Consider the following 26,286-nt stretch of genomic DNA (forward strand, 5'->3'; position numbering starts at 1 on the left):
ATAAGGTTTCTGAGTTGAAACTTCTAAGTTTAAGTTTAGATATACATTTTTAGTGGATATGTATACGGTGTAATAAACTGTATGGGCAATTTAAGGTAAAGAAAATAGAAAGGACATAGAAAATAGGTTATTGTACTTGTCACAATGACCAGCATTTGGGAGGCAACAGTCGTCTGTAACAGACTATAAAAGGGACTCCTGAGGCGGACTCCTTTGGGGATATCAGTATGTGCCAACAGTCTGCCATCGCTTGGCCTGGATGTTTATTCACAGACTTGCGCTTGGTGAACAGTGCTTTGAAAGCTGCTGTGTACGTTTTTGTGTGCTCCTAGTCCAAGATAAGACACTCCACAGGAAGGCAAGCTGGGAGAGGAAAAATGGAACAAAAAGCCTGAATGGAGAACATTGCACGCTTATTATCCAAATGAAATTCCAGGAGGCGTTGAGCAGCATGCTGAAGGAGCCAAGCACTGCTGTGTGGCAGACAGGATGACCTGAGCCGTCTCGCGCCGTCTGTGCACGGCCGTGGCCAACCACAAACACTGCACTTCCTCCCTTACGTAACACCGCCTCCAAAGTCAACACAGGATCCCTGTTAGGAGACGAGGAATGGCCTTCCAGGACCGGAGTGTTAGAGTATGTGAGTCAGGGCACGTTGTGACAGTGACGGCTGCTATGCCGTCTGGGACAGGACCTGGGGTTGTGTGGTGCCCTGTTGTCAGGCAGTTAGCGGGAATCACCCCAGACACATTGGGCCACACTGCAGATAACAGAGATCAGATGGAGGATAGGAGGGCCCAGAAATTCGCCCCCTTTGTTGCTGTGCTGGGGGAGCTGTCTGAAGGCCCGAGAGTGTGGAGATCCCACATTGTCCCCAGTAATGCTTTTTCCTGACTGGAGGCCTTTTCATCCGGCGCGACCGCTGGAAAACTCGTTTCCGCATCCAATTTCCACCCAGGCCTGTTTGGCTGTAAGACACAGACAGCTCAATTCCACCACAGAGAGAGTGTTGAATCCAGCAACTGAGCTTCAAAACCAAATGAATGAGAGCCCAGAGTGAATGAGGGATTGTACCATAAGAGAAACCTTTGATGTTCTTATTATGTTTACGTACGTTTACATCCATTAGCACAGTTTTGTGTGCTATATAATTCAATTCAATTCATTCAATAATTTTCTTTGTATAGTGCCAAAACAATACATTTGTCTCTAGGCGCTTTACAGAGCCCAGGGCCTGAACCCCTTTAGAGCAAGCACAATGGTGACAGGGGCAAGGAGAAACTCCTTGTTAACAGGAAGAAACCTTGAGCAGAACCTCGGCACATAAGGTGGGCCCCATCTGCTTGGAGTTGGCTGGGTAGGGAGGTAGAGAGGGGGGGCTTATGGCAGAAGGGGAGGGGAGAGAAGGGGAGGGGAGATGAATTCATACACGTATCAGGATAAGCATGCTAGCATACATGTGGTAAATGTGCACAATACATACAAACATAACATGCTATATACATGACTCATACAACATTGATAGTGGGTAAGGTGGGGAGAGAGCATTCAAGTATTGTAGAACAGCTTAGTGGGTATAAAGTGTGCTTGTAGGTTACTATTACAAGGGTAAGTAGAGTAATCGAACAGAAAACTATGTTGATGGTGGCAATTATTTACATTGCATGTAAAGCTGGCACAGAGTATGGGGTAGAATAAGTGCATGACAGTGTAGCGGGGGTGGTTATGTAGGCCAAGGGTTACTGCAAGTAGGTCAGGTGGCGAGACTACAGCAGCATCCCACAGCGAAGATAGTCTAGACTAGGAGGGGAAGAAAGAGACAACGTGAGTGGGTAGTTCAGCTGCCAAGACGTGTGGTTGTACTTTGTGGATATGGTGATGAGAAAATATCGTTTCCACAGCCATTGGCTGGCAAAGGTCACGCTATAAGAGAGAGAAAATTTGGTTAGTAAACATCAATTTGATAAACAGATAAAGGGATAGCTTTAGGTAAACAATTTACAATAGGTCATATGGTATCAGTATCATCAAATTTGTTTATGTTCAGTTTTGATCAGTTTGTTTAGTTATGGTTGGCTGACATGGCGAATGTGAATTTGAGTTAGGATAGCAAGGGTGGAAGGATACACAACAGTGCACAACTGGCTGTCAACAGCCATAATATGCACGGTACCCAGGATCCGTAAAGGCACTCCTTCACAGTACAACATGCTCTGTCTGTCGCCCTGTTTTATTGATATTGGGAATTTTATGTGTTTAGTTGATGAGCTATGTTTAGTTATGTTGGCTGACTTGGTGCATGGGGATTTTAGTTGTACAAGGATAGCAGGATACACAACAGATATATACACTGCCCCATCTGTAAAATAACTCAGAAATATAATATAATGATATAATATAATATAATCCAAGGTTGAAATGCCTGCATTGGTGAGATAAAGCAACGAGGGATTCTTGAGTATGAATCACACTCACAGTCTGTTGTTCATGTAAGCAAACTAAACTATCACTGCACCTGCACCAGAATGCAGGTCAAAGATCTAAAGCCTTTGTTCAGTGCTCACCCAGGAAGGGAAACTTCTTTAATGAGAGCAGTGTCAGCAGTGGCTGCCTCCTGTTCTTTTGACTTTTGAGTGTTTCCACAGAACTTTGCTGATTTGTGCTTTTTGTGTCAGTTTGCTGGTATCTAAACTAAAATCCATTTACCATCTCGGAAATAAAAATAACACACACAATAGGCAATAAAGACTAATGTCATGTATTGAGGTAAGGTTTTAAGAATATGGAAGATACAGTTTTTGCAATTAAATTCTTGCATTCCAGAATCATTCTCGGTGAACGCATATGATAAAATAGCATTCATGGCATTCAGAGCAGCATGTGCTTTTACAAGTGGCCTTGTGGTACTGACTTCTGGATCTCTTCCTGTCTTGACGCTGTCTATACAAACAGTCACTGAGATCCCCGAGAGGAAATTGACCTCCGTTGGTTTCGCTTTAAAGCTGGGAGAGACAGAAATGTGTGGTATGAACTATGTGGTGCGAACTGCATGAGGAATGAAAATGTCTCCCTAAACCCCGGTCGACTTACCAGGAGCTCCTTTCCTCACTGAGGGCTCTTTGTTGGGGCCCTTGAAGCCTAACTTTTTAGGACTGGACAATGATAAGGCCTTGAACTCAGACATCTCAGAGATTTAGTCATGTGCTATTGGATTGGCTGAAGAGATAAGATTGCTTTCAGTTGATTTTCTCCTCAGTGGTAGACTTAACCATCTGCAAATGACTCTGCTGACAATGAGTCAATGTAGTTCACAAGGGGCATTGGTTCAAATGTAATGGCATGTGGGAACTGGTAATAAGTATTGGTATTGTGAGTGTCTCTACATTTGTACTGAACGCAAAACAGCTGATGAAGGGACGGACACTGTCTTTATTTCAAATGTGGCCTATTTTTATTACTGTTGAGAGGCATACATTACAGTGCAAATGATTCTTTGGCAAACATACAATACATAATGTCAGATAGGTATCCACTTTGACCACTTACTGGGTAAAAGCATGATCAGACTTACAGAGCAGTGCATTCCATTTAAAGTGGGCAGAGGTCTGGTCAAAGGGTAGACAACAAATAAAAAAATTAAAAAACTAGATAAAATGCTGTGTGTGAATGAACAGTGGCAAAGGGTGTGGAGAAGGGGAGACAGAGAGGGAGCCCCTCTGATATGAGGTGAAGAGAGAACTCCTCTGAAACGGAACATGTTCAAAGGTAAGTTGGCCGGAACGTCACGGCTGAAACGTGAGAAGATGGTACACATATGAAAGGTAAGAGAAGTGGGCCGAGAGTGAGCGATAGCGATCTGCCTAACTGCTCAGCAAAACCAGTCAGCAATGGTCCCTTGGGTGGATGTTGTTGTTCTTGTTGTCACAGCAGGTCTACCGGATGTTATGCGCCCTATTGTCTTACCGTGGCAACCAAACACAGATGCTCCTGCGTGAGGAAGCCACCGATCTCCCCCCTCCCACGGCATCCTCTCTGAGGCCTCCATGGAAACCGACCCAGGGATGTCCCACAGGCACAGAGTAAAAAACAGTAAAATGAATCACATTGGGAGCCTTGAGAAACAAAAATGATAACAGAGACAAGCTAGTGATGGAACAGTTGTGTAGAGGAGTGTAGTTGTAGTAGACTCATTTGCACCATCTAAAAGACTGACATAAATTAATCCATCTGTTGAAGGGGTCATTTTTAAAACACTTCAATATTGGGGCAGGAATACTCCCCCTACCTTCCCCAACTCCCATGTCCGAGTGTCATGATCAATGCTGTGATTATTACAAACGGTATCGAACCACTGAACTGCTCAAAGTCTTCCTATTTGTATGCCTGTTTGAAGAGTGGTGCTAACAGCACGTATATGTGCCTTGATTCTAAACCTCCCTCGTGACTTCACCCATTCATTGTCTGGGGTGATGACTCACCACTGTGAGCGCCTAGAAGAAATGTGAGCCAAGGAGGGGACGATGGACATCTTGTCTTAATCTACTTCTCTCCCTGGTCCCTCCTTTTGCTCCTCTCTCTCTCCCTCTATCCTTCTCTCCCTCCCTCTCCCTCTCTCTCTCTCTCTCTCTCTCTCTCTCTCCTGCATATGGTTTTCATTACAATGGAACGGGGAGGTTCATGGAGGTGCGGAGTGAGTGTGGCACTCAGTAGAGTGACGTCAGCCCTCACTCTCGCACGTCCCAGGCTGAGGCTGGCGATGAGAGCCAGGTGTCTCCACGCTTCGCACGAGTAGCCGTTTCTGCCAGTGACAGTATGAGTGTGATCGCTGGGGAAGGAGACACGTAAGAGAGACAGCTGGACAGAGGTAGGGAGAAGGAGAGAGAGAGCCTTATAAAAGTCCTTAAACATCCACCATGTCCTCCATAATCTGCCTTTCTGCAGGCACAATGTGGTCGAAGACAATAGCTGTGGTGGTGATGGTGATTTACTGTTGGGGGTTGGGGGCTGGGGTGTTGGTAGAGGCAAGGCTTGGAGATACGTTCAAGGAAACCGCAGTGACCCACGTCAAGCTGTTGATGAGGGGACCTGACCACAAGACTGATAGATGAGGTGTCGATGTGTGTCTCTTTGAGGCAACGGCTGACAAAGAAGAGAGCCTGAGAAGCTGAGAGGTCAGACTTGTGATGTGGTGAGGTACCAAACAGTTAGGGTCCTTCAACGTTGGATGTTTGTGTGTGCAGAGAGCAGTCATTTTGGACCAACTGGAAAATACTGAACACTTCAAATACTGCATTGGTAGATTAGGGTGAGACAGTCTAGTGGAATAGCAAGGGAGAAAAGTGGTGTAAAACAAAACAAAAATATAGCAAAAAACTTTTCAACTTCAAAGTAAAGTTGGGGTTTCTGCCTGTCTGTTCTCCTGCATGCAGGACACAAACAAAATACCTGGAGCATAAACCACATCTTGCAAGCAGAGGACAGCGAAAATAAGTTGGAAGTTAAATTCACAGGGGACATACAACAAGTTCTCCAACATGAACTCCCACCCCCCTCTCCAAGTTCCAAAAAAACAACTGTTTATATGACTTTCGGGAGAAAGAGAGAGAGAGAGAGAGAGAGAGAGAGAGAGAGAGAGTGAGAGAGAGAGAGAAACACCAGATGTTAGTTAACCAACAGTTGGGAAAATATACACATTCGGTAATCAGTAGACTTTTTTTTGCATTACAAATTTTTTAAACAGGTATTCACATTATCTTCATATGGAAGCAGATGATACGTAGGGGAAAATATACATTTATATGTATAAATTTATATATATATATTTATATGTATATATATATATATATATATATGTATGTTCATTATAAGATATAAAGCACCATAAACATTACGTAAAAGGCACATAATGAGAGTGTATATGTTGATTTGCATACTGTAGAAAAACTAAACAAAAACAACAATATTTTTCAGAATGATGCAAATAACTGAATCATTTAAAAAAAAGGGTGATTGTGAAGAAAAAAAAAACAATAGCACCAGTTTGTTCGGCATCTCTGACCTGAGAACGCGTTTTTCTTGTGAGACGACATGGCCGACGGCGGTCGATCTAGTTCCCTTTCCATGCACACCCACGGTGCACCGCCCTCCTCATGTGCAGGCCTGGTGGGCGTGGCCAGTGCTCTGGACCACGCCCACCGGCCCTTGGGGTCCCTGTTTTTTTAGGGCCAAGAGGGAGGAAGGGTGGAGTCCCACATCCATCCTTAACGAGGCAGATGTCTCTGCCAAGCCGGCACTTCAGGAAGCCAGTGGACTTGACCATACCCAAGTAAGGCAATTGGCCTTGGGGGTGGGGGTACTGACAATCAAAGTTAATATCCAAAAAATATAAAAAATGAGAAAAAATCTCTTTAAACAATTGAAAAAAAAAATCAAAAATTTAAATGATAGAAAAAAACTAGGCAATTGGGATGCTGGTGTGGTCACATCGCACTGCCATGACTCCATGTCTTTTTTTTTTCTCCGCTGGGATGTGTGTAGGGTGCGGGGCTCCTGAGGTTATGCGTGGCGTTTGCCATGGCCATGGCTCGAAGGCTGGTTCAAGCACATGGGGCAACAGGCTCCTTTCAGTGTCACAGGCTTCTTGCAGTCCACTGGGGGGCACCTCTCTACAAAACATGTCACCTGGGCATCCTGAGAGAGAGAGAGAGAGAGAGAGAGAGAGAGAGAGAGAGATTTCACACACTGAGACTAAGCCTGATAACAGTATTACTTCGAATATGAACAGTGCAGTATAACATTTCCAGTAAAAAAATGGAAAGCCCTCAGTTGAAACTGTGTCTAAGCTAACTACAGGTGAATTCCCACAGCAGCAGTGTCAGTGCAAGACGGAGACTTTATACCCCTGCCCTTCTCGGGCCAAAAGGCAGGCAGGGACAGTGAAGAGGGAGCGTGTGCCAGGTGGGGGGCAGTCGCCACACAGTGGGCACGCTGCCCGCCGGAGCCCTTGTGCGGCCCGCAGAAACACGATCGCTCCGCTGGGAACCTTTTATCAGTGCTAGCGCAGGAGGAGGCCAGGCTCATGAATCCAGCCCGGCTGCAGGGACAACAATGGGGCAAGCCGGCCAATCGCTCGAAATGACTATCAGATAAGCCCTGCTGAAAACACACACCGCTGCCCCTGTGTTGTTCAAAGAGCACACTTCCAGTCTCAAACACATCCTAACATGTGGAACGCAAAGGACTGTGGCTGTATGCTGTATGCTAGTAGTTCTGATACGTTGTTCAAAAGCTTTTTTTTAAACGGTTGGCTTTTCCCTTGCATATAGTGTATGATTTATTAAACATGCTTATTTATTTGAAAGACAAATCACTCTCGTGGGCTTGAAGTTTCACTGGTCTGTCTACTGTGGTTAGAGAAGACATCGGGGCCCCCAAAGGACTGTACGTACTTTGCATTCGCAGGTGGTGCAGGGGTCCCTCTTCCAGCGCGCTCCGTTTCTGCGGTCCTTGCCATCCGAATCAGTGCAGTCTGTCTTACTCAGGCGAGCCTCAAGTCGTTTAATCTGTCAGATGAGAGGAGAAGAGAAGAGTGAGGTAGAGGAGGGGGGCAGATGAAGAGTGTGGGTAAAGGAGGGGGGCAGATGAAGAGTGGGGGTAGAGGAGGGGGGCAGATGAAGAGTGAGGTAGAAGAGGGGGGCAGATGAAGAGTGTGGGTAGAGGAGGGGGGCAGATGAAGAGTGTGGGTAGAGGAGGGGGGCAGATGAAGAGTGTGGGTAGAGGAGGGGGGCAGATGAAGAGTGTGGGTAGAGGAGGGGGGCAGATGAAGAGTGGGGGTAGAGGAGGGGGGCAGATGAAGAGTGTGCCCAGCTGACCGTGACAGAGACCTCGGTTAGTGAAGAGTGGAAACCAAATGGAAATGGAAAAGCCAGCTTAGTGAACCATAATGGCAGTTTCAGAGTTATTAGTACTACTCTGAACTACCATTGTTGGCTGACATAAGGACAGAAATGTCCACGAACATTTCAGGAGATCTCGGTTAAACGTGCATATTTTTATATGCCATGAAATGAAATGTGACATTCTGTATATGGGGGGTGACAGTGGTATACGAGGTAGAGAAGTCGGTTGCTATCAGAAGGGTTGCTAGTTCGATTCCCTGTCAAAGTGTCCTTGAGCAAGACACTGAACCCCTAATTGCTCCTGATGTGCAGTGTGCCATCAGTGTAAATGTAAAATGTGTATACATCCTTGTAAGTCGCTTTGGGTAAAAGCGTCTGCTAAATGACTAAATGTAAAATGTATATCAAGTCATTTTTATGACAAATACATTTTGGAGGAATGCCTTTCAAACATTCAGAGCACATTGAACGTAAATGTTTGATCTTCTCTACCAAAACATAAGTAAGTGCTTTCCTGAAAAGCTCAATTTTTTTTCTGACGACAGAAATCATGCGAGTGAATTCAACCGTTTCGGATTTATTTGACTATCCACTTACAGTGAATATCCCGAAAGCATCCGTGGGTCCCACATCACTGAGGGCTCCGGCTATGATGCAAAAGCCTTTCCCTCTAAATCATTCGTGAGCCTGGTGGCTTAATCAGATCCATTCCTCCTTAATGGGGGCTTGCCAATGGTGATGTTTAACTCTGACTAAACCCACTGAACGTGCACGGTGCTATACGATACGTTGTTTGGATATCCTGTTTGACTAAGGGTCAAACAGAGCTGCGGGGAGTTCTTAAGTGAGGTTTCTGTGCAAGCGTTGTGCCGGTAAGGCTTTGGGCTAACTTTAAGTCTGTACATGGTCATATTTTTTTGTAGATGCTGATGTCAATATGCTAATTGTTTTGAGAGTTTGAATGAAAGCCTCAGCTCAACTTCTCTCGTGCGGAAACACTTTTCTGTCTCTCGTGTCGAACATGTAACACTCTATAACCTAGCCCTACGACTGCGTGTTTAAACTGAGCATGCCAAGCTGGAGGTGCTTTTACATGACGTGATATGATTAGAACGACAGCATTTTGTGTAAATACTGTAGGCTCATGTAAACCACATACACTTAGTTTTAGTTCATTCCTTTTGTCTGATTCCTCTCCACTGACAGGCTGACTTAGAACACAGGCATGAGTGCAGTGAGACTGTATGAATGTAAGAAGAGATGGGGGTGGGGGACAATACTGAAGTTCAATGAAAGAGAAACAACCACTGATTGATCAGTTGATCTTCACCTGTTTTCGCAAACTTGTGATGGTCTTCTGCATATCCACGACAAAGTCTTGGAAGTCATTCAGTGAGGGTTCAGTGCTTGCTTTGACTGGGAGAGAGACGTTCACAGGCACAGAGGAGTCGTTGTCTGCTAAGCTGTAAACACAGAGCATTACAATCTTTATGGGTTGATCCATTTCAGACATATGGCTTTTTTTTGGGTGGAATGAGAAAAAATAGAGAGTATCTATTTCCAAGGTCAGTCAAGGTTGTTTACATCAACTTCAAAATTGATCATAGATAGTCTATGGACACGTGTTGATTGTGATTACCTCTCATTGGGGCTGGTGTCCTTGGGACTATCTGTACCAGGTTTGTCCTCAGCATAGCTGTGTTTCAGTGACCTTCGACCCCGGAAGTGGAAAGACAGAGCATTGAATTGACCCTTGGTCCTGCAGTCTGTTACCAAAAAAAAGCATTGTGGTCAGTAATATGAAATACGTTTTCAACAGAGGATGATGATGGAAAATAATACAAACAGACACATAATAAACAGTGATCTGCGTAAATGGACTGGCATGGAAACTCCTATAAATATAAGATGTATGGCTCCTATAAATATAAGACGGTTCTCTGTGTTTTCAGCTTAGGCTGGGTGACATATTGTGCTCACACACACAAAGGCATAAAGGCACACACATGAACACAGGCACTCTCTCTCCCTCGTTCTCCTCACACGCACACGCACACGCACACGCACACGCACACACACACACACAGGTTCTTCGTCTCGTCTTCATACAATGGATGCCTAAGGCATCAGGATTTCCTCACACTTCAAAGAGCAGACCTAATGTCAGTGCTGCACTGACTCCAGCCTGCCCATCATTACCACCACTGCACCCAGATCAGATCCGCGACAGCAGATAAGATAACACAGCTGCTATTATCTGCTCCACAGGAAATCAGACTTGTCTGGGCAGGGTGAAGCCATAAAAGTGGTTATATAACATGAAAGAGGGCTGTCTCCTATAGGGAGATCAAATGAACCTCTACGGTAATAATAAAATTGTGCTGTTTTGAAGTGTAATTAAGAACCATCAAGGATGAAGAAACCTAGCAGCTGAAACAAATTTGAGATAATGCATAAGCTCTGCATTTTTGTGATTCTCTGCTCTTTTACAGAGGAAAAAGGGGCCTCTCTCTCTGTCTTGCTCTCTCTTTCACACACAGACACACAGACACACACACACACAGACACAGACACAGACACACGCACACACACACACACACACACACACAGACACAGACACACACAGACACACACACACCTTTTCATTTTAAAGGAGCCAAGAGAACATTAGAGAACTCAATCAGTAGTGACCTAGTTCGTCAGTGTGACCTTTCAACGGCCTTTCTTCAGGCAGGATATTCCAAGTTTATTAACTTGGCTCTTCCATGTTCATTTCCAATATGTACAGACCCAAGGTCAGGGTGTGAAGAAAAGAAAACATCCATCAACTTTGCACTTCATTCTAGGAGATGTTCTACTGCATGTACAAGACATTGTTTTAATATAATTATGATTTAAAGATTGCTAGATTACAATTACTTATTGTATAAACTTGAACTTGAAACACAATTTTCCTTCCAGAACTGACTAAGGACAAATATAAATATACATCTATAAGCTGCTGAAAATGTAGGGATGAAACTGCTTTCTAACCTACTGGCTTATCAACCCCATTTACTGTGATTTCTTTAGAGCTCTTATAGTTGAAATAGCACATGTTTGTATCTCCAACGCCCAGTTCAAACATGATGACAGGGTTAAAGACAATGGCAATCATTAGTTCCCAAGAGTACAGTGAACATTACAGTGAGAAAAATTATGTCACATAAGATGAGAGATGAGTCTTCTTACACATGTTCTTATTTATGAAGAGCAATTATAAAACTTGCAGACAAATCAAACAAGGCCAAGAAGTATGTAGCTCTTAGGCTCATTTCTTGAGGCCTTAACAAACTAACGGTACCTCAAGGCCTTAACAAACCAACGGTACCTCAAGGGGAAGGGAGATGCAGTTCTCTGGTTCTAATAACAGCTATAACCCTGTCATCTAATCACTGTTTAATTAAACCCAAGAAGCGGCCTCTCTGAGTTTACTGCCCACACAGCAACAGGCTAGGGATAAGATAGCTCCAGCTGACTGCTAGCACCCAAGGCCCTGTTCTACTTATGGCCAACTCCTCTACAGCGCACCATTTGTGATGGAAGTCTATTATTTGTGGCGTAGGCGCGTCGGTTTGTGTGATCATCTCTGGCATGGCTTCACCTTAGTTATCAGGAAACGAAGTCAATTACTGGGGGATTTACCATCCTGACATGATTTTCCTAATTTCTAACCCGGGGAGGAAAAACCCTGTGAAAAGGATATGAGGTGTGAAGCTTAAAGAGGCAGAAATTCAACATCAAAAGGCTCTGAGGTCAAACTTTGAATCCCTGCTTGCCGCTTCCTGCTGTGACACCAAGTGGTGTCATCCAAAACAGCCTGATAATCTGCTGGAGAGGTAGCAGTGTGCTGCTGGAACAGACAGAGCGTGGCTCATTGAGGGTGGGGGGCCCAGGGTGGGGGCCCAGTGGCTAATTGTGTGTGATTAACACCGTTCATCAATCTGACACTCTCACGCCACAGCCCTTGACTCCCTATTAAAGCAGAAGACATGCAGACCGCCTTTTCACACAAAAAACTCGAATGTACATCAGGCCAAATTCTCCATCTCATACAGGCAGAGGGATATTTTAATGTGGTATTATGTAGTTGGCAATACTGCAATGGGATGCAAAGAATGGACAAATCTGGTACATTTAGAATCTGAACCAGATTAGTGGTCAATGTCACTTTTCTGTTTTCATCCTTCATTGACAGTTGATTAATAGCTGTTGCGTGGCATGTGGTATGCATAGAAGAAGTAAACAAATGTCATCTCTGTTTGACATATGTGCTATGAATTATGGGGAGGGGGGTTGGTGACTAATGCATCACTCCTGCCTCCCTTCAGACTGTTTCTGGGTTTGGCAAAGAAGCTTTTCCAGACACGGGCGTTCAAACGGAATGAAAAATAGCAGGGCTTGACCTGAAGAAAATAAATTTTGACCCTTACCAATCAGCATTTATCAGCGTAATCAGACTAAAATGTGGTCTATGAAAAAAGGCTACATTACATCAGGTGAGTCTTAGTTCAAAGGTGAACATAACAAAAGACTTTATGGAGAGGGCAAATTCCGTTTTCTTTTCTAGGCATGTCGTCATTATATGTGAGAGAAATTAGTATAATTGCAACCAGTTGCATCATGTCAGATCCAGTGACTGTGAACTTTGCCATATAAATATTGCCTTTTCAAACTGACACAAAATGGCTGACTCAGATGTTCTGTGACTGTTTGTGTTTATTTATCGTGTGCTACACACACTTAAAAATAGGCCTTTGTTTGTGACACTTGTGACATAATGAGGTGTCCTGAGACACTCAGGCAGATGGACAAACACAAGGAGAAGCTCACCTTCACAGCAGTCCTGCCACATACGCAGGTCGATCTTGGGCACGTCTTCACAGCTGCCATAGCCGTGGGGGAACTCGGCAACCGAGAAGACGTCCGGCTGGATGTGGGTGATGTTGTCTCCGTTGTCGCACAGCACCCGGGTGAGGGAGGCCTGCCGCAGCTGCGTGAGCTGAGCTGGTGTGAAAACTCCTTGATTCTCATACCAGAACCTGGTTGGGTCAATTCACATTTATTTATAAAGCACATAAAAAAAAAAAAACAGGAGGTGTACCAAAGTGCTTTTTAGTCCAGGTGAATCAGTTGACAGTAAAAAATAAACAAGAATATTAGAATAGAATGATTAGAATAATCATTCAAAATTATTAAAAGACATGATAAAAACATATAAAATAAATAAGACTTAGATGTCTTATTTATTTTATATGTTTTTATCATGTCTTTTAATAATGTTTAATGATTATTCTAATCATTCTATTATAATATTCTTGTTTATTTTTACTTCTAAGCAATGAAAGAGAAGGATAAGAGAAAAATAAACAGATAGATCACTCTTTCATTTAAAGTTAGATCTAGTGACCATAGAGTATGTTATCCTTACATCATGTTCTAGCTAAGTGCATTGAAAAATTCATCACACTGTGTATGCTGGAAAATAATAATAATAATGATTTGGTGTCCTTGTTAACTGTGAATAACAAGAGCATCATTAGCATACCCATACAAATATTATCTATGGGAATGAGGTTACTATTGTCAAGAAAGGAATATTGAACTTGATAAATTCAATACCAGGAAGGTCTGTTGAAAAAGAGAAAACGCTCACCGGTCTCCATCTCTCAGCCGTTTAAACTGGGCAGCTAGCAGGCACATGAGGGTGGGGCCCAGTCGGCTTCCAGGGACCAGGTCCTCCGCCATCAGAGCAGGAAACAGGTCAATGTTCAAGGGAGTGCCATAGAGTCTGGAACAGAAATGACCCCAGAGCGGAAGTAATCAGTTACAGTAATCAAGTGGCAGACATGACGTGAGCACAATTAATCAGTGCAGTGAGAATCTGGAGCACAGAGATATGAGATTCCAAGGTCAGGTTGGCGATAGCAACCTGCAGAAAAAAAACTAAAAACAAAAAACAAACAAGGAAGTTGAAGTCTCTTACCTTTGCAATTTCTCCCTCACAGCTGGGTTTCTGATCTCGTTCCTGAGGTCCTCGAAGGTTTGTGCAGATGTGAGGTTGCAGTAGACCCGATAGTCGTTGTAGGGGGGAATTCCGTGATCGCGGCCCCTTTGAATGTTCATGGCAGCCAGATCCAGCGCCACTGCGTGAGCCATGGAGAAGAGCCTCTCCGTCAGCTCGGTGTTAAGCAGCTGGGTTGAGACGCGCATCTTGCCTGCCACCCCAAACAGGCCGCGGAGAAGGGGGTCGATGCCCCCCTCGTTGACTATACGGAAAGGTGAGAAGAAAGCCTTGTGTAGGGAGATGTGGCCCTGGGGGATGGGCTGGAAGTTCTCATCCAGCCTGTACAGGATGGGGTTAATCAGTGTGTGGCCGAAGCGAAAGGCAGCGGTGGCAAAGGAATTGAGGATTCCAGAGTTCACATTGGGGTCATAGCTGCGGTAGTCGCCCATCAACTTCATGCCCACTTCACCAAGGATCTTTGGCAGCCAGTGGCTGTAAGTAATGTGCTGCATCTGGGCGCCCACGATCTTGCGCGCCTCATGGTAGATGGTGTCCCCATCCCAGTGTGGGTTCAGACGCAGCAGCTCTGTTGCGATGCGGTTGTGCTCGCGGAACCAAACTGTATGCATGGCTGTAAGCCCCAGCTGCTCGTTTGCTCGGTGGTCACCCGCCAGGAAGCAGGGGATGGGGCTCTCGTTCTCGTCCCGCATGCATTCGGTGGGCGGCCCGGCGGCGAAGGGCAGCAGGGGCTTGCCCGAGCGCTGCACGATGCCCTGCCGGAGGAGACCCCGGTGGCTCGCCAAGTCCCGGACCTCCTCGGCCTCGTGGTGTGAGCTACCGTAGACGTTGGAGGCGTCGATGAAGGAGGTGAGCTGGTTGATCTGCTCGCGGGGGAACACGGAGTTCATGAGCAGAGAGGTCATGCCGCTGCCGCACACCGGGCTTGAGCGCACGAAGAACATGCAGCGCGCGCCGCTCCGCAGCTGCCGCGGGTCGTTGGGCGGGAATATGATGGGGAAGCAGGGAGCGTCATTAGTGCACACCTGGGCGCACAGCTGGCCGTCTGAGAAGCGTGACTGACTGAGGGCCGACACCGTGGAGTCCAGGTCGTGGTCCAGGAACTGGCCCCACTGCATCAGCATGTGTGTGTAGCGGTCATCCGGTGTGATGGTCTCTGAACCGATCATGGTGGTGGAGACCAGGCGTGGCAAGGGCAGTGGGAAGCTGTTGTGCCGCCTCTCGTTGACGCCGCGCGGGAGGTTGAAGCCGTTGTCGTACACAGGCTTGAGGAGACGCTCGAAGGCAGTCAGGGAGGCGCCCCACATAGGATGCTGCAGGTTGTTGCACGTGCCGTCGTGGCTGCGGTACTTCTGGTGGAAGCAGATATCAGAGCAGTTGTTGAATCGCCGGTGCGCTGTGCATCCCGAAAGGTTGGCAATCATTTCCAAGAAGCGTGGAGACACTAGGTCATTATAACGGAAGGCTGGAAAGATAAAGAAAAATGCATATTGGCATGTTGTAAAGGTATCATCAGTAAAGTTTATAATTATAAATGCTTTGTATGTATCATACAATCATACAACTTGGACAGAGCCTACTTTTTTACCATACACCAAATTTTAACATGAAGCAGCTTCACCACGACCAGTCTAACCTAAAATGCCGTTGGATCTAAAAGGTTATTAAGGAACCTTCAATAGCCATGATGACAGTAAAGCTTTCGAGAAGGAGTCAGCAAAAGTCCTTGTCGAAGCTTTTGAGGAATCCGTCTGCAGAGGCCCGTGCATGCATAGCTTCCTGTGAAAGGTCATTTGGCTAACGAAACGAAACAGACCATGTCCAGAAACCCGACCCCACCCAGGCTCCTGCTCCAGGCAGGCTACTCGTGTGGATGTAGCCTGACATAACCTAGCGGGGGGAAAGGTTCCAAGTCGTCAGATGATAATCCAAACAGGCTAGGTTGTTTTACGCTGGCGGGCTAAACCCCCCCCCAGAGTGATCTGTCAGGGCCTTGGGGCGACAATAAGCGTTTGGCTGTTGTCATTACCAGTGCAAACAGCCAGCTTCTCTCTCATCTGTGTCTGAAAGCGCCACAGTGTCCACCGGGGCTTGTATTCAAACAAGGCTACCCAATATCCTTTTTTTGTGGCTGTTAAAAATGTGCTATATAAATTGAAATTCATGGAACAAGTCACCTGGTTTTAGTCGATGAACACCATGGTATCGTGCCAAACTCATGAATGCCTTCACAGAACCAAGCTGACATCATTACCTACATTTATCAGCATGACTCATTAGCTATAAAGTTTAAAAATAACCCACAAAAAAACTCTGACTTGTTACCTTGCTGTCTGGTTAGACATTAATGTTATAATCAGGCAAGCAGCATTAAATATTAGTAGTGAATGATCCAGCTTCTCCTTTTTCATTTTTCCCAATTTTTTCCAGATGGAGATCTGCCTACTACCTAGTCACGCCCAGAGAGGACTGCAAAAAAATAATGGTGCACACCTGCACAAAGACCATTTACAATTTCATTGGAGGTTGGCCAACTTGGCCAGGCGCGGTGAAATATGCACTATAAAAGCATTAACCGGAGTCTTAACATCATTACAACTCCCAGGTGTTATTGTAAACTTGCCTTGGAATGTGCAATGTTTTGGACGCCCATAGCCTCACAACACTAGATGCCCACCTGTTCCATTTGTGTCGACCGTCAGCCCTTGATTGACATGTCGCTGGATGAGAAGTAGAGTCTGCTCAAAGATCTCCCCTGCCCTCGCCTGCTCCACCGTGTAGGGGTCCCTCGGGTATCGGAAGAGGGCCAACAATTCTCCTGGTGTTCGTGGGGAGCTGAGGACAGAAAAGCATGTTTACCACAGGCAAATGTGTCATTATATCTGCTAATTGCAGAGAACATTTTAGGCTGTTTTCATTTTAAGCTATTTCCATTTGTCACACACCATATCCTACAGAGGCCTCAAATACAAATACTCAGAGTTGTATTGCGAATATTTTTGGAAAAATACAAATATCGCCTCTGACATGAACAGAGATGCATCATTTTCAGTGGCAATGGAATGCATATGCGGAATGGGAGGCATAAGTCACATTTATGTGGTCCCTCATATAAAATGGGAGGGGAATACATATTTCCTACAGCTGAAATCATCAATGCCAACAGAGATACTGTAAGAACAGAAGGCAAAAATGTTCTCCACAACATGCTGGACCAGCAGAGCTGTCTTTGTTGACCAAATAAGGTTCTCCTGCTGTAATGTCATGGGTGATGGGGCACATGATCATTAATTGACTACTTTGGGAGGAAATTAAACATAACACGTAGAAAAAAAACCAATAGGTGCACCAATAAACAATAACAGCTGCTGAGACATGCAACGACAGGCTGGTGTCAACAACAGCTGTTTTCTTCAAAAAATATAGATATTATGTTCCAACATCCTAACACACTTGGTATTGTTTGGATTGTTATTCAACCACGATGAAATCTGAAGAACGTTCCTTTTCACTTGGCTCATCATTTCGCATTTCAGTGAGGATCAGCTGCCAGTTTTCCATCCTGATAAGCGTCAAGTATTCTCAAAAGTAAGTGTTCAATTCCCAGAGACAAACACAGCCAACAAACCTGGCTAACAATTTCATCCCACTACAAACAACTTGACACTGTATCAAAAAGATGATACCGAGAATTTGTGAACCACCTGTGGACCTAGTTGTCATGCCTGGAACTGTGTTCTAGGATATAGAGGGAAACTCTGGCCTGAAAACCATTATCATGGCCAATCATTAGATTTGTGGTGAGGCAATTAGTGTCAAGGGTGGAGGGGCATTACTGAAATGCATTTGACCTTCACACTAGAACTTCACTAAGCAACTTGCAAATCAAGCATGTTTTTCATCTGGTGATTGATATACTGCTGTATGTTCTAGACCGAGGGACAGATACATGAATGTCTGGCAAGGACGATGACAAGCAGAGACAGACATAGCTAGAGAAGGGGGGAAGAGAGAAAAGGAAAGAAAAAAAGAAGAGCAATCTGCTGGCCTTAATCTCTTCTCATGCTGTGTCAACAGACCAAAGCGGCTGAATTAGCAATCTGTGCAATGAGACACAGCTTCTCTGTGATTGTCATTAGTGGAGTTGGGGAGCCTCGGCGGGCTGTGTTACGCACACCGGAAACTTTCCCTGTATATCCCATCTGCAGTCTCCGGTACTCCCTGCCTGACGTGGTTCGTGTACATGCTGTCTTCTACTTTCCAAGAATGTTCTGGGGGGTAAGGATCCCACCCGGGGAGCATCCACACTGTTCTTTGTTTTGTAAGAGGCTTCAACATGTGAGACGTTGCCAGGTGCACAAGAGGTTTATTACCAAACTCTGCAAGGTTGGTGAGTTTCAAAATGGTGCGGTGCAGGATATGTCCTCGGCAGTTGTTCTTTCAATGAGTTATTGCAAAAAGTCTCCTGGAGAGAGAGCCAAACATTATATTCTGTGGAGGTGGCGGTTTCCTGGCAACCTCGCAAGTTTGGTCTAGCTTGTGGGTGTCTAGTGGACAAGACTGTGCTAAATGACTCATAATAATGACTCACATCAGGACACTGACACAGGTGCAGCAGAGAGGGAATGGGCCTTGACTACAAATGTCTCTTTACTGGTCTGTATTCTTCTACATATGAATATATCACAGTGTATCACAGGGGCAAAACCTTCTGCGATCGCATCCATCCATGCATAAACACTCAGTACCGTATACTTATAGAAACGTCCACACACCACTCCACGCTGACAAATACCACACTGCACTTTGGATACTACTTACTATTTGACATGATCTATGGTACAAGTGTTGCTATTGACCACACCACTTCACATCTCCACGGTGGCTCACACCAGGGGTATTCATGCAGGCCTGGCTTGGCTTGGAGCCGGACAGCCACTGGAGACTGGATTTAAGAGGTTGAGGATGGGGGGGGGGGGGGGGGGGGGGGGGAATTGGCTGCTCACCCGTCAAACAGATGTCTCCTGGTGGAGTCAATGGCACTGTTGACACTACGGATGGCCTCCTCAATGGACTGGTCCACAAATGGATCCCCTTCTCGGCTTACCTGGGGCACTTCAAGAGGATGGGCAATTGGGCAGAAAGAGATGTATTTGATATAAGGGACAATACACATGCAAGAAAATACAGTGGCAATCTTCTGTGACAGCTGGTAGGTCAGTAAGGTCAGTATCTAGGATATCACCATCCTTTCATTTGGCCGAGTAAGAACATTTATGAATATCTTACATTGGAAGGTGACCAGCAATTGACATTTCTGATTTGACTGCTGTTGATGCCATACAATGTTCAAGTCAGGACAGGCAGTTCTGCCTCAGAAACATTAATGATTCTCGACTCAATACCAGCAAAGGTATCACACTAACTGGGCAAGTTAATACGGGCAGGAGAGATCATGACTGACAAAGGAAAAATAAGCTACAAACTATGTCAAGAAGGTCTTGCCAACAGACATAATTCATCTGGATGAGGCTTATTTTATATTTGGATAATACGAATTTACTATATCCAGTAATGTGTCATGCATTTTATTTGTATTTGAACTGTGCCCTTTGATTTCAAAGAAGAGGGCTATAATCAGCTTACCCTGGACCGTTAGAACCATACTGCTGGAGGAGAACCCGATGGAGTTCCGAGCGACACACTCATAGCGTCCCCCATCTGCGGGTCCAACATCACTGACCCCCAGGTATCCCTCGGGGTTAATGTGGAATTTACCGCTCTCTGTTATCTGGACCCCATCCTAAGGGTCAAAGAGAGGTCAGGAGAATGGGGATCGTAAAGATGGGGAAAAACAAGGGCCAATCCCACACATACACTTGGGCTACTGTTTCCACATCCCCCTAAAGCCATTACTCATTCATTCATTCCACGAAAGTCCTGAGAAAATTGGCATAAAGCCTAGTTCATTTGCATTGCATGATACATGAGAACAAGATAAAAGCATAGCCAATTTCTTTGTCATTTAAAATAAAATAAAAGGGCTTGCACTTCCAGCAAATCTTCTTGATACACTGTGTAAACAGCCATAATTTCACTCCCTTACACTCCCTTTCACTCTCTGCCTCCAACAGTCTTTCCCTACCCCTCCTCCCTCTCTGCGTACAGTACAGTTCTTCTGACAGTACTTCCATAACGGATAAAGTCAAGAGGGCCGGGTGTTGGCCTTGGCGACCATCTGCTGGGCGCTCTAACCTTGTTCCAGGTGATGACGGGCACGGGCTCTCCCTGAGCACTGCAGGGAATCTGGACATCCGTGCCAGACTCCACCGTTGCATCCCTTGGAGCATTTGTGAAAACAGGCGTTACTGATGATTTAAAAACACGTGTTAATGATTACGCAAGTGCTCGGGGGCAGAATCGTTTACAGACGTCTTTTTTTTAATACATGACAAATGTCTCAAAGCTTGACACAAACATAGCAATGATTTCATGACATGGCCCTGGGTTATGTAAGTCTTTGTCTTATCTTACAGTATGGCAATGGCAAGGCACTTTTTGGACAAATGCTTGAAATGTAAACTGGAATCATTGTAGTGTATTACATTGTACATTGTAGAGCAATAATCCCTTCATAGCTGAAGTGGATCTCTCACAAAGCCAAAATTTGATCACTTTCCACTTCAGAGTAAAAGTGGCTGTAAGCCCTACTTGATAAATACTAGACCAAGGGCCACACATTTTAAACGATTTAGATCAGCTGTTTGATGTTTGTCTTCGCATTGTAAGCAGTCATGGCTCAAATACACATACTCTTTCTGTGTTTCTTTTTGCATAAAGTTTTATGGCTTTCTCCCTTTGTCCCACTCTCGTGCTCTACTAAAACATCCATCCTCTACTGCCACACTGTAGAATCTGTGATGCCACTGTGTAGAATGTGCCTGTGCTCATGAAGGTGTCCATTATATGGCATGCACTTTAGTGTTTCTGTTAACAACCATTACAACATGGAAAACATCTTGTCATCTCGGAATTACAGACTTCCTTGTTTTCCTGGGTTGCTCTGCAAGCCTATAATTTTTCGGAGGCTATGTTTTAGGGGGGGATGGGGAAGAGACTCCTGTCAGTCACTGTGTGCCTTTCAGGGGGCATTGTTGCAGTAATTGACAGCTTTCCAGAGTGTGCAAATTACAAATTAGCTACAGGAGGTTTGGCTGAGCCACTCCCTACCACACAGCCTTACAACCCCCTCACCCTCCCTTAACCCAAGGTAAACCCACTCTATACTTCAACATTTCCATTCGTTAACACAAGCTGCATTTACAAGGCCGTTTTTTATCAGAAACTTCACTCAAGTTCTCTTAACACATGTTGCTACATGACTTGAGTGGGAAATATAAAAACTGCACTGTTAAAACAAAGAGCAAAGACTACAGTGCTAATTTGAGACATCCATGACATATAATGGTATGGATATTCTTCATGAGACATTTATAAGCTTCATATATGTTTTATATGGTAAAAGTGCAAGTAGTCTTCATATAGTTAGATATGTGTGCAGTACTTTGTAAGTTGTTCCGGAGGATATTAATGGCTGTGGAGCTCTAATTGCATTGAGTGTGCACAGGCACAGGAAGAGGAGGAAGGTTACCTCTTTGCTGGATGTTGAGCTGAACGGGTGTGGTCACGGTGCCTACGGGATTGATGGCCTGGCACTCATACTGGCCCTGGTCGTGAGGTGCCACGCGAGAAATACGGAGGGTGCCCGTGGAGAGCACCACATGCCGCCTATCATTTGGCAGCGGGCTTCCTGTCAGGTGAAAGGAAGGTTTTTCATAGACGTCAAGTTAACTTTTCATTTTTGCCCATCTATGAAGTAGTTCCAGTTTTATGACCGTATTACACTTGCATATCAATTTGCCCAGTTCCAGTAGCAAGAGAGTAGCAACATGTTACATACAGTATGTCTGAAATAGCCTTTAATATTGTTACACTACATTTGGGCAAAAGACCACAGTAACAAAGCTTTATTTACAAAGCTAAGGCTCTACAGAATGCTGGGATATTCTGGCCACGAGAGATATGGAACAAACAACTGGGCTTTGGACATAGCAACCATCCACTTAGAAGGAGCAATGGCAATTTGTCCTGTAAGATAAGAAAAGAAAAGAAAAAAATGTGTGGTGGAAAGAAGTAGTTCTACAAACAAGTCAGTTTTAGCGATTAAAACGAGGAAATTATATTAATGTATTAAATGAATTATAATTAAATTATAATACATCGCAAATTAACACAATGCAAGTGTGCCGACCGTGGTATAAGCAGTAAGCGTGGTGCTTCACAGCATTCCGGAACATGCATTATTTTCTGCTACCCAAACACGGTGTTATCCATTATCCCATTACTTAATGCTTTAATTAATTGGGAAGTAGTCTTCCTACTAATAACCATTGTTGCTACTGTTCTTTACTTTCAGAAATTCAAAGCTGCATGTAGACACCAGTAACACCGTGTTGTCTGTCACTTGGTACACTGAAAACTGAGTTTATGTGAACAGGTCAATGGTGGCTCCTCTGCAGGATTCACCTCCACGGGTCCAGGCTATGACGGGTTGTGGGTATCCACTGGCCTCACAGGTGAAATCCACGGTATGGCCATCCAGAACTGTCTGGTCCTGCGGGGTCACAGTGAACTGGGGGACAGCTGAAGTGAGAGAGGAGGAAAAGAAACAGGAAGTTGTTAACTGCGTACCCTATGGCTGATCACTTTCTTTCTCCTAGCAGGTCTCGTAAACTTCTGGCAAGGTCAAATAATACCATGAAGACAAAAGAGTTATTGTAAGGAAATAGACAACAAACAGACAACAAACAAAAACAAGGCACTTCTTAAGGAGAGGGAAAGATCTAAACAGCTATGGGCTGCAGTGTTTCGCTGCCAGTTCATTGCTTCATGTTACAGCTAATCTCTTCACCAGAGTGCGTTGGTGAGTTAAAAGGGTCTGCAAGCTCCAACTTGGTCAAGGCCACCCGCCCACCACACCACGAGGTGAGCCAACAACAACAACAAGGCTAAAGCAGAATCCCTGAGAGACATAGGCGTGGTTGCGGAGAGGAAACGGGTTACTACTACTGCTATATTAGCTAATTAAAAGGCCAAATCATCAACATAGAGCTCACAGCATTCCCCCAGCCAGTAGCCACTGAGTGCTCACCCTGCACTATGATGAAGGCGGTGGCCTGGATGGTGTCCACTTCGTTGCTGGCGAAGCAGGTGTACTGGCCGCTGTCGGCCTGGTTGACGTTCTGGATGTAAAGGCCCCCGGAGGGGGTGATGTTGACGCGGTCGTCGGTGGGCAGGGCCGTGCGGTCGCCACGGGTCCAGGAGACACGGGGGTGGGGCTGGCCGGTGGCGCTGCACTCCAGGGTCACACTCTCACCCACAAGCACCTCTGTGTTTTGCGGCTGGATCACGAAGCTGGGCCGTGCTAAGAGGGGACAGAGTAGAGACGGTCCGTAAGACTGTGTGTGTGCGTGCGTGTGTGTGTGTGTGTGTGTGTGTTTGTGTGTTTGGGGGGGTTATACTGAAAAAAATCTTCAAAACTGAAATAGACAGCCAAAACTCTGTACACTTTACATAATCAAACACACATTTACATAACCCTCTTAAGGGTTAATGCAGGGGATTTGTAAACTTTGCTCCGGCATCCTTCTATAACACAAACAGTCTGAACTGAGATGAACTTCTGAAGCGCAGCGAAGACATCCACTCCCAGGCCTACTGCCCGTAATCAGAACGAACAGGAAACGGCAGAACATCTGCCTGACAGCAGTTTCTAAACTGGGCCTGGCCTACGCGCCATCCATCACTGCAGAACTGACCCGCGGGTCACAGAGCTGAAGGGGCAGACGGCCCACTATCTACTGCAGAGACAGATGGACGAGAGCCTACGTGTACGTGTACGTGCACTGTGTGTGTGTGTGTGTGTGTGTGTGTGTGTGTGTGTGTGTGTGTGTGTGTGTGTGTGTGTGTGTGTACTCAGGTCTCGGGAAAAGCTCTGTAAGAGCTCAAAAGGTTTGTGTGGATGACTTTTCTCCAGTTAACATTTCTAAGGAAGCTTATTGGAATTAAACGTAATGTAAAAGCTTGTCGTAATGCTTACATAATTGCAACTCATATTCATTCCGTTATTGTTCTGTTATATCTTGTTATTCAAATCCCTTGTTCACATAAGTGAGCTTAATAAGCCTAATATACGTACATGTAGGCTATAGTGTGGGCCAAGCACGTGCATTTTGTGCATTAACTATTATAGGTTGCTATCGATTGGGGACGTGGGTGTTGGGATGGGAAGGGAAGGAATGCATGATCACAAGACACTCACATGGTGTGCCATAGTAGCGCAGGGTGACCTCTGACGTCTTCACCTCTCCGGCCACGTTCTTGGCCATGCACTGGTAGACGCCCTGGTCAGTCTCGCGCGTGTCCTGGATCATCAGTGTGCCGTCCTCCAGCAGGTTAAGGCGTGCGTCGTCACGCATGTTCAGTGCATTGCTGTGGTGGAAGAAATGGAAAAATCAGACACCAAACCTTCATATGAGGACTCAACACGTGTTTATTTAACACTCACCACACCTAGCAGGAGGAATTCCTGTCAGGCATGGCACCAACTGACACAAGGCAGTGCTCCACACAGCACACAGCAGAAAAACAAACACACTTAAGTGGACCACTAGCCACTTCCATTCACTTATGTAACATTGGCTGTGTTGGCTCCCTTTTAGAATGTTTACATAAAGCAATTTTAATTACACTGTTAAACATTTCCTGTGGAAACTACAGTAAATTACTGACTATTAGCCAGTAACAGTGTAAGTAGCTGTAATATGTTTACCAGTACTATCGTTGTGTGGAACTACTTTAGAGTTGGCAAACCTTACCATTCAGCTATACACCTCACACATTGGCTGGCAAACTTAACCACAGCCATCAAACTTTTAATTCTTCAATTAAATACTTTAGTATATCATGGTATATCTTATGTTGTGGCTATATCCATTCTGTCCGATGCATTGTAAATGGTATTGGAGCACATCAGGTAACTTTTCTTAACATAGAACCCTGTGATGAACAAAGCATAACCATTTGACAAAATGAAAGTCAAACGAGCTGTTCGTTGCTAAACGCTGGTGGAACACCCACAGGGTAGGTCATGCCTTTTGGGCCCCAGACACGTAGGCCTCAATGAGGGGGGGAGTCATTCAGCCGACTGAAGCTTTTAATTTGCAAGGCCCCCTCGGCCTCTCTGCTGAGGAGCATGCGGTGCAGGTCGACAGCGGAGATTAATTATGAGTAATGGCGGTGCGCTCACTTGTTTCTCAGCCAGATGATCTGAGGCTTGGGGTTGCCCTCTGCGCGACAGGTGAAGTACACCGTGTTCCCTGAGGTCACGTCCACGTCCCGGGGCTCCGAGGTGATTCTGGGGACCTCTGGGGGGGAGAGGAGGCACAGGAGGAGGGGAAAGAATGGACAGAAAGGAAGAGAGGAAGCAAACAGTTGAGGCGGGATTTAGAGGACAGATGGATCAAGCAGAGAGAGAGAGAGAGAGAGAGAGAGAGAGAGAGAAAGAGAGAGAGGGGAGGGGGGGACATGACAAGGGGAGGGACAGAGAGAAAGACAGAGGAGAGCAATCAGCCTTTACTGGACAAGGACTGGCATGAGGACAGCTACTGGAGGCACTCGCACCATAGAAGGCTGGCTCGAGGAGCTGGTGGCCATGTAAATGCCAGCTGGAAGTTACCCTCTTCTCTCTTTCTCTTTGATTCTCTCTGTCTCTCTCCCTTCCCTGCCTCTCTCCTGAGGGAACGGTTTGGCAGTCTGACAGAGCGAGTCATAATGTCTCGGCACCACACCAACCACACAACAGCCACAGGCACGGTGACAGCCACCACACCCCTCTCCTCTATCCCTATGTGTTTCTCCAGCCTCAGGCCTCATGAGCACCACAGACTCTCACTCTCCCACTGCTAAAGCATTTCAGTACATTTCCAGATATCTATGAATTCATCTGCAGAGGCTATGAATGGCCATCAGTAAGCTAATGGCTAATAACTGAACACTTAGCACAAAGCTAACGGCTAATAACTGAATACTTAGCACAAAGCTAATGTGCTGAGTATAATTTTCAACTGAATGTTTTGAAACACTTGGTGAGTGGGTTCATTTTTGTACTTCTTATTCTTTTCTTTCTTTACACGACCAGTTTCATTTCTGTAATGTCTTTTCTGTGTGTGTTTAAACCACTGATAGTAAGAGATTGAACAGCGA

At 45.3% G+C, this 26,286-nt stretch overlaps 1 protein-coding gene across 1 annotated transcript in view; it reads right to left on the bottom strand.

Moving 5' to 3' along the window:
• Positions 1 to 3,428: 3,428 nt before the first annotated feature.
• The window catches only part of LOC105893155 (peroxidasin), a 52,265-nt gene continuing 29,407 nt past the window's right edge, over positions 3,429 to 26,286 (bottom strand). The window contains exons 8-23 of the mRNA XM_031579942.2: positions 25,331 to 25,448; positions 24,344 to 24,513; positions 23,174 to 23,446; positions 22,549 to 22,665; positions 21,614 to 21,772; positions 20,218 to 20,330; positions 19,609 to 19,765; positions 18,969 to 19,077; positions 16,640 to 16,797; positions 13,924 to 15,427; positions 13,594 to 13,728; positions 12,771 to 12,979; positions 9,538 to 9,664; positions 9,229 to 9,361; positions 7,449 to 7,562; positions 3,429 to 6,690 (exon numbers count right to left, since the gene is read on the bottom strand). Coding sequence (XP_031435802.1) covers positions 6,556 to 6,690; positions 7,449 to 7,562; positions 9,229 to 9,361; positions 9,538 to 9,664; positions 12,771 to 12,979; positions 13,594 to 13,728; positions 13,924 to 15,427; positions 16,640 to 16,797; positions 18,969 to 19,077; positions 19,609 to 19,765; positions 20,218 to 20,330; positions 21,614 to 21,772; positions 22,549 to 22,665; positions 23,174 to 23,446; positions 24,344 to 24,513; positions 25,331 to 25,448 — 3,731 coding nt within the window. The 3' untranslated portion in view covers positions 3,429 to 6,555. The remainder of the gene's footprint in view (positions 6,691 to 7,448; positions 7,563 to 9,228; positions 9,362 to 9,537; positions 9,665 to 12,770; positions 12,980 to 13,593; positions 13,729 to 13,923; positions 15,428 to 16,639; positions 16,798 to 18,968; positions 19,078 to 19,608; positions 19,766 to 20,217; positions 20,331 to 21,613; positions 21,773 to 22,548; positions 22,666 to 23,173; positions 23,447 to 24,343; positions 24,514 to 25,330; positions 25,449 to 26,286) is intronic.

The sequence above is a fragment of the Clupea harengus genome, chromosome 14 (assembly GCF_900700415.2).
Source record: "Clupea harengus chromosome 14, Ch_v2.0.2, whole genome shotgun sequence".
NCBI lineage: Eukaryota > Metazoa > Chordata > Actinopteri > Clupeiformes > Clupeidae > Clupea > Clupea harengus.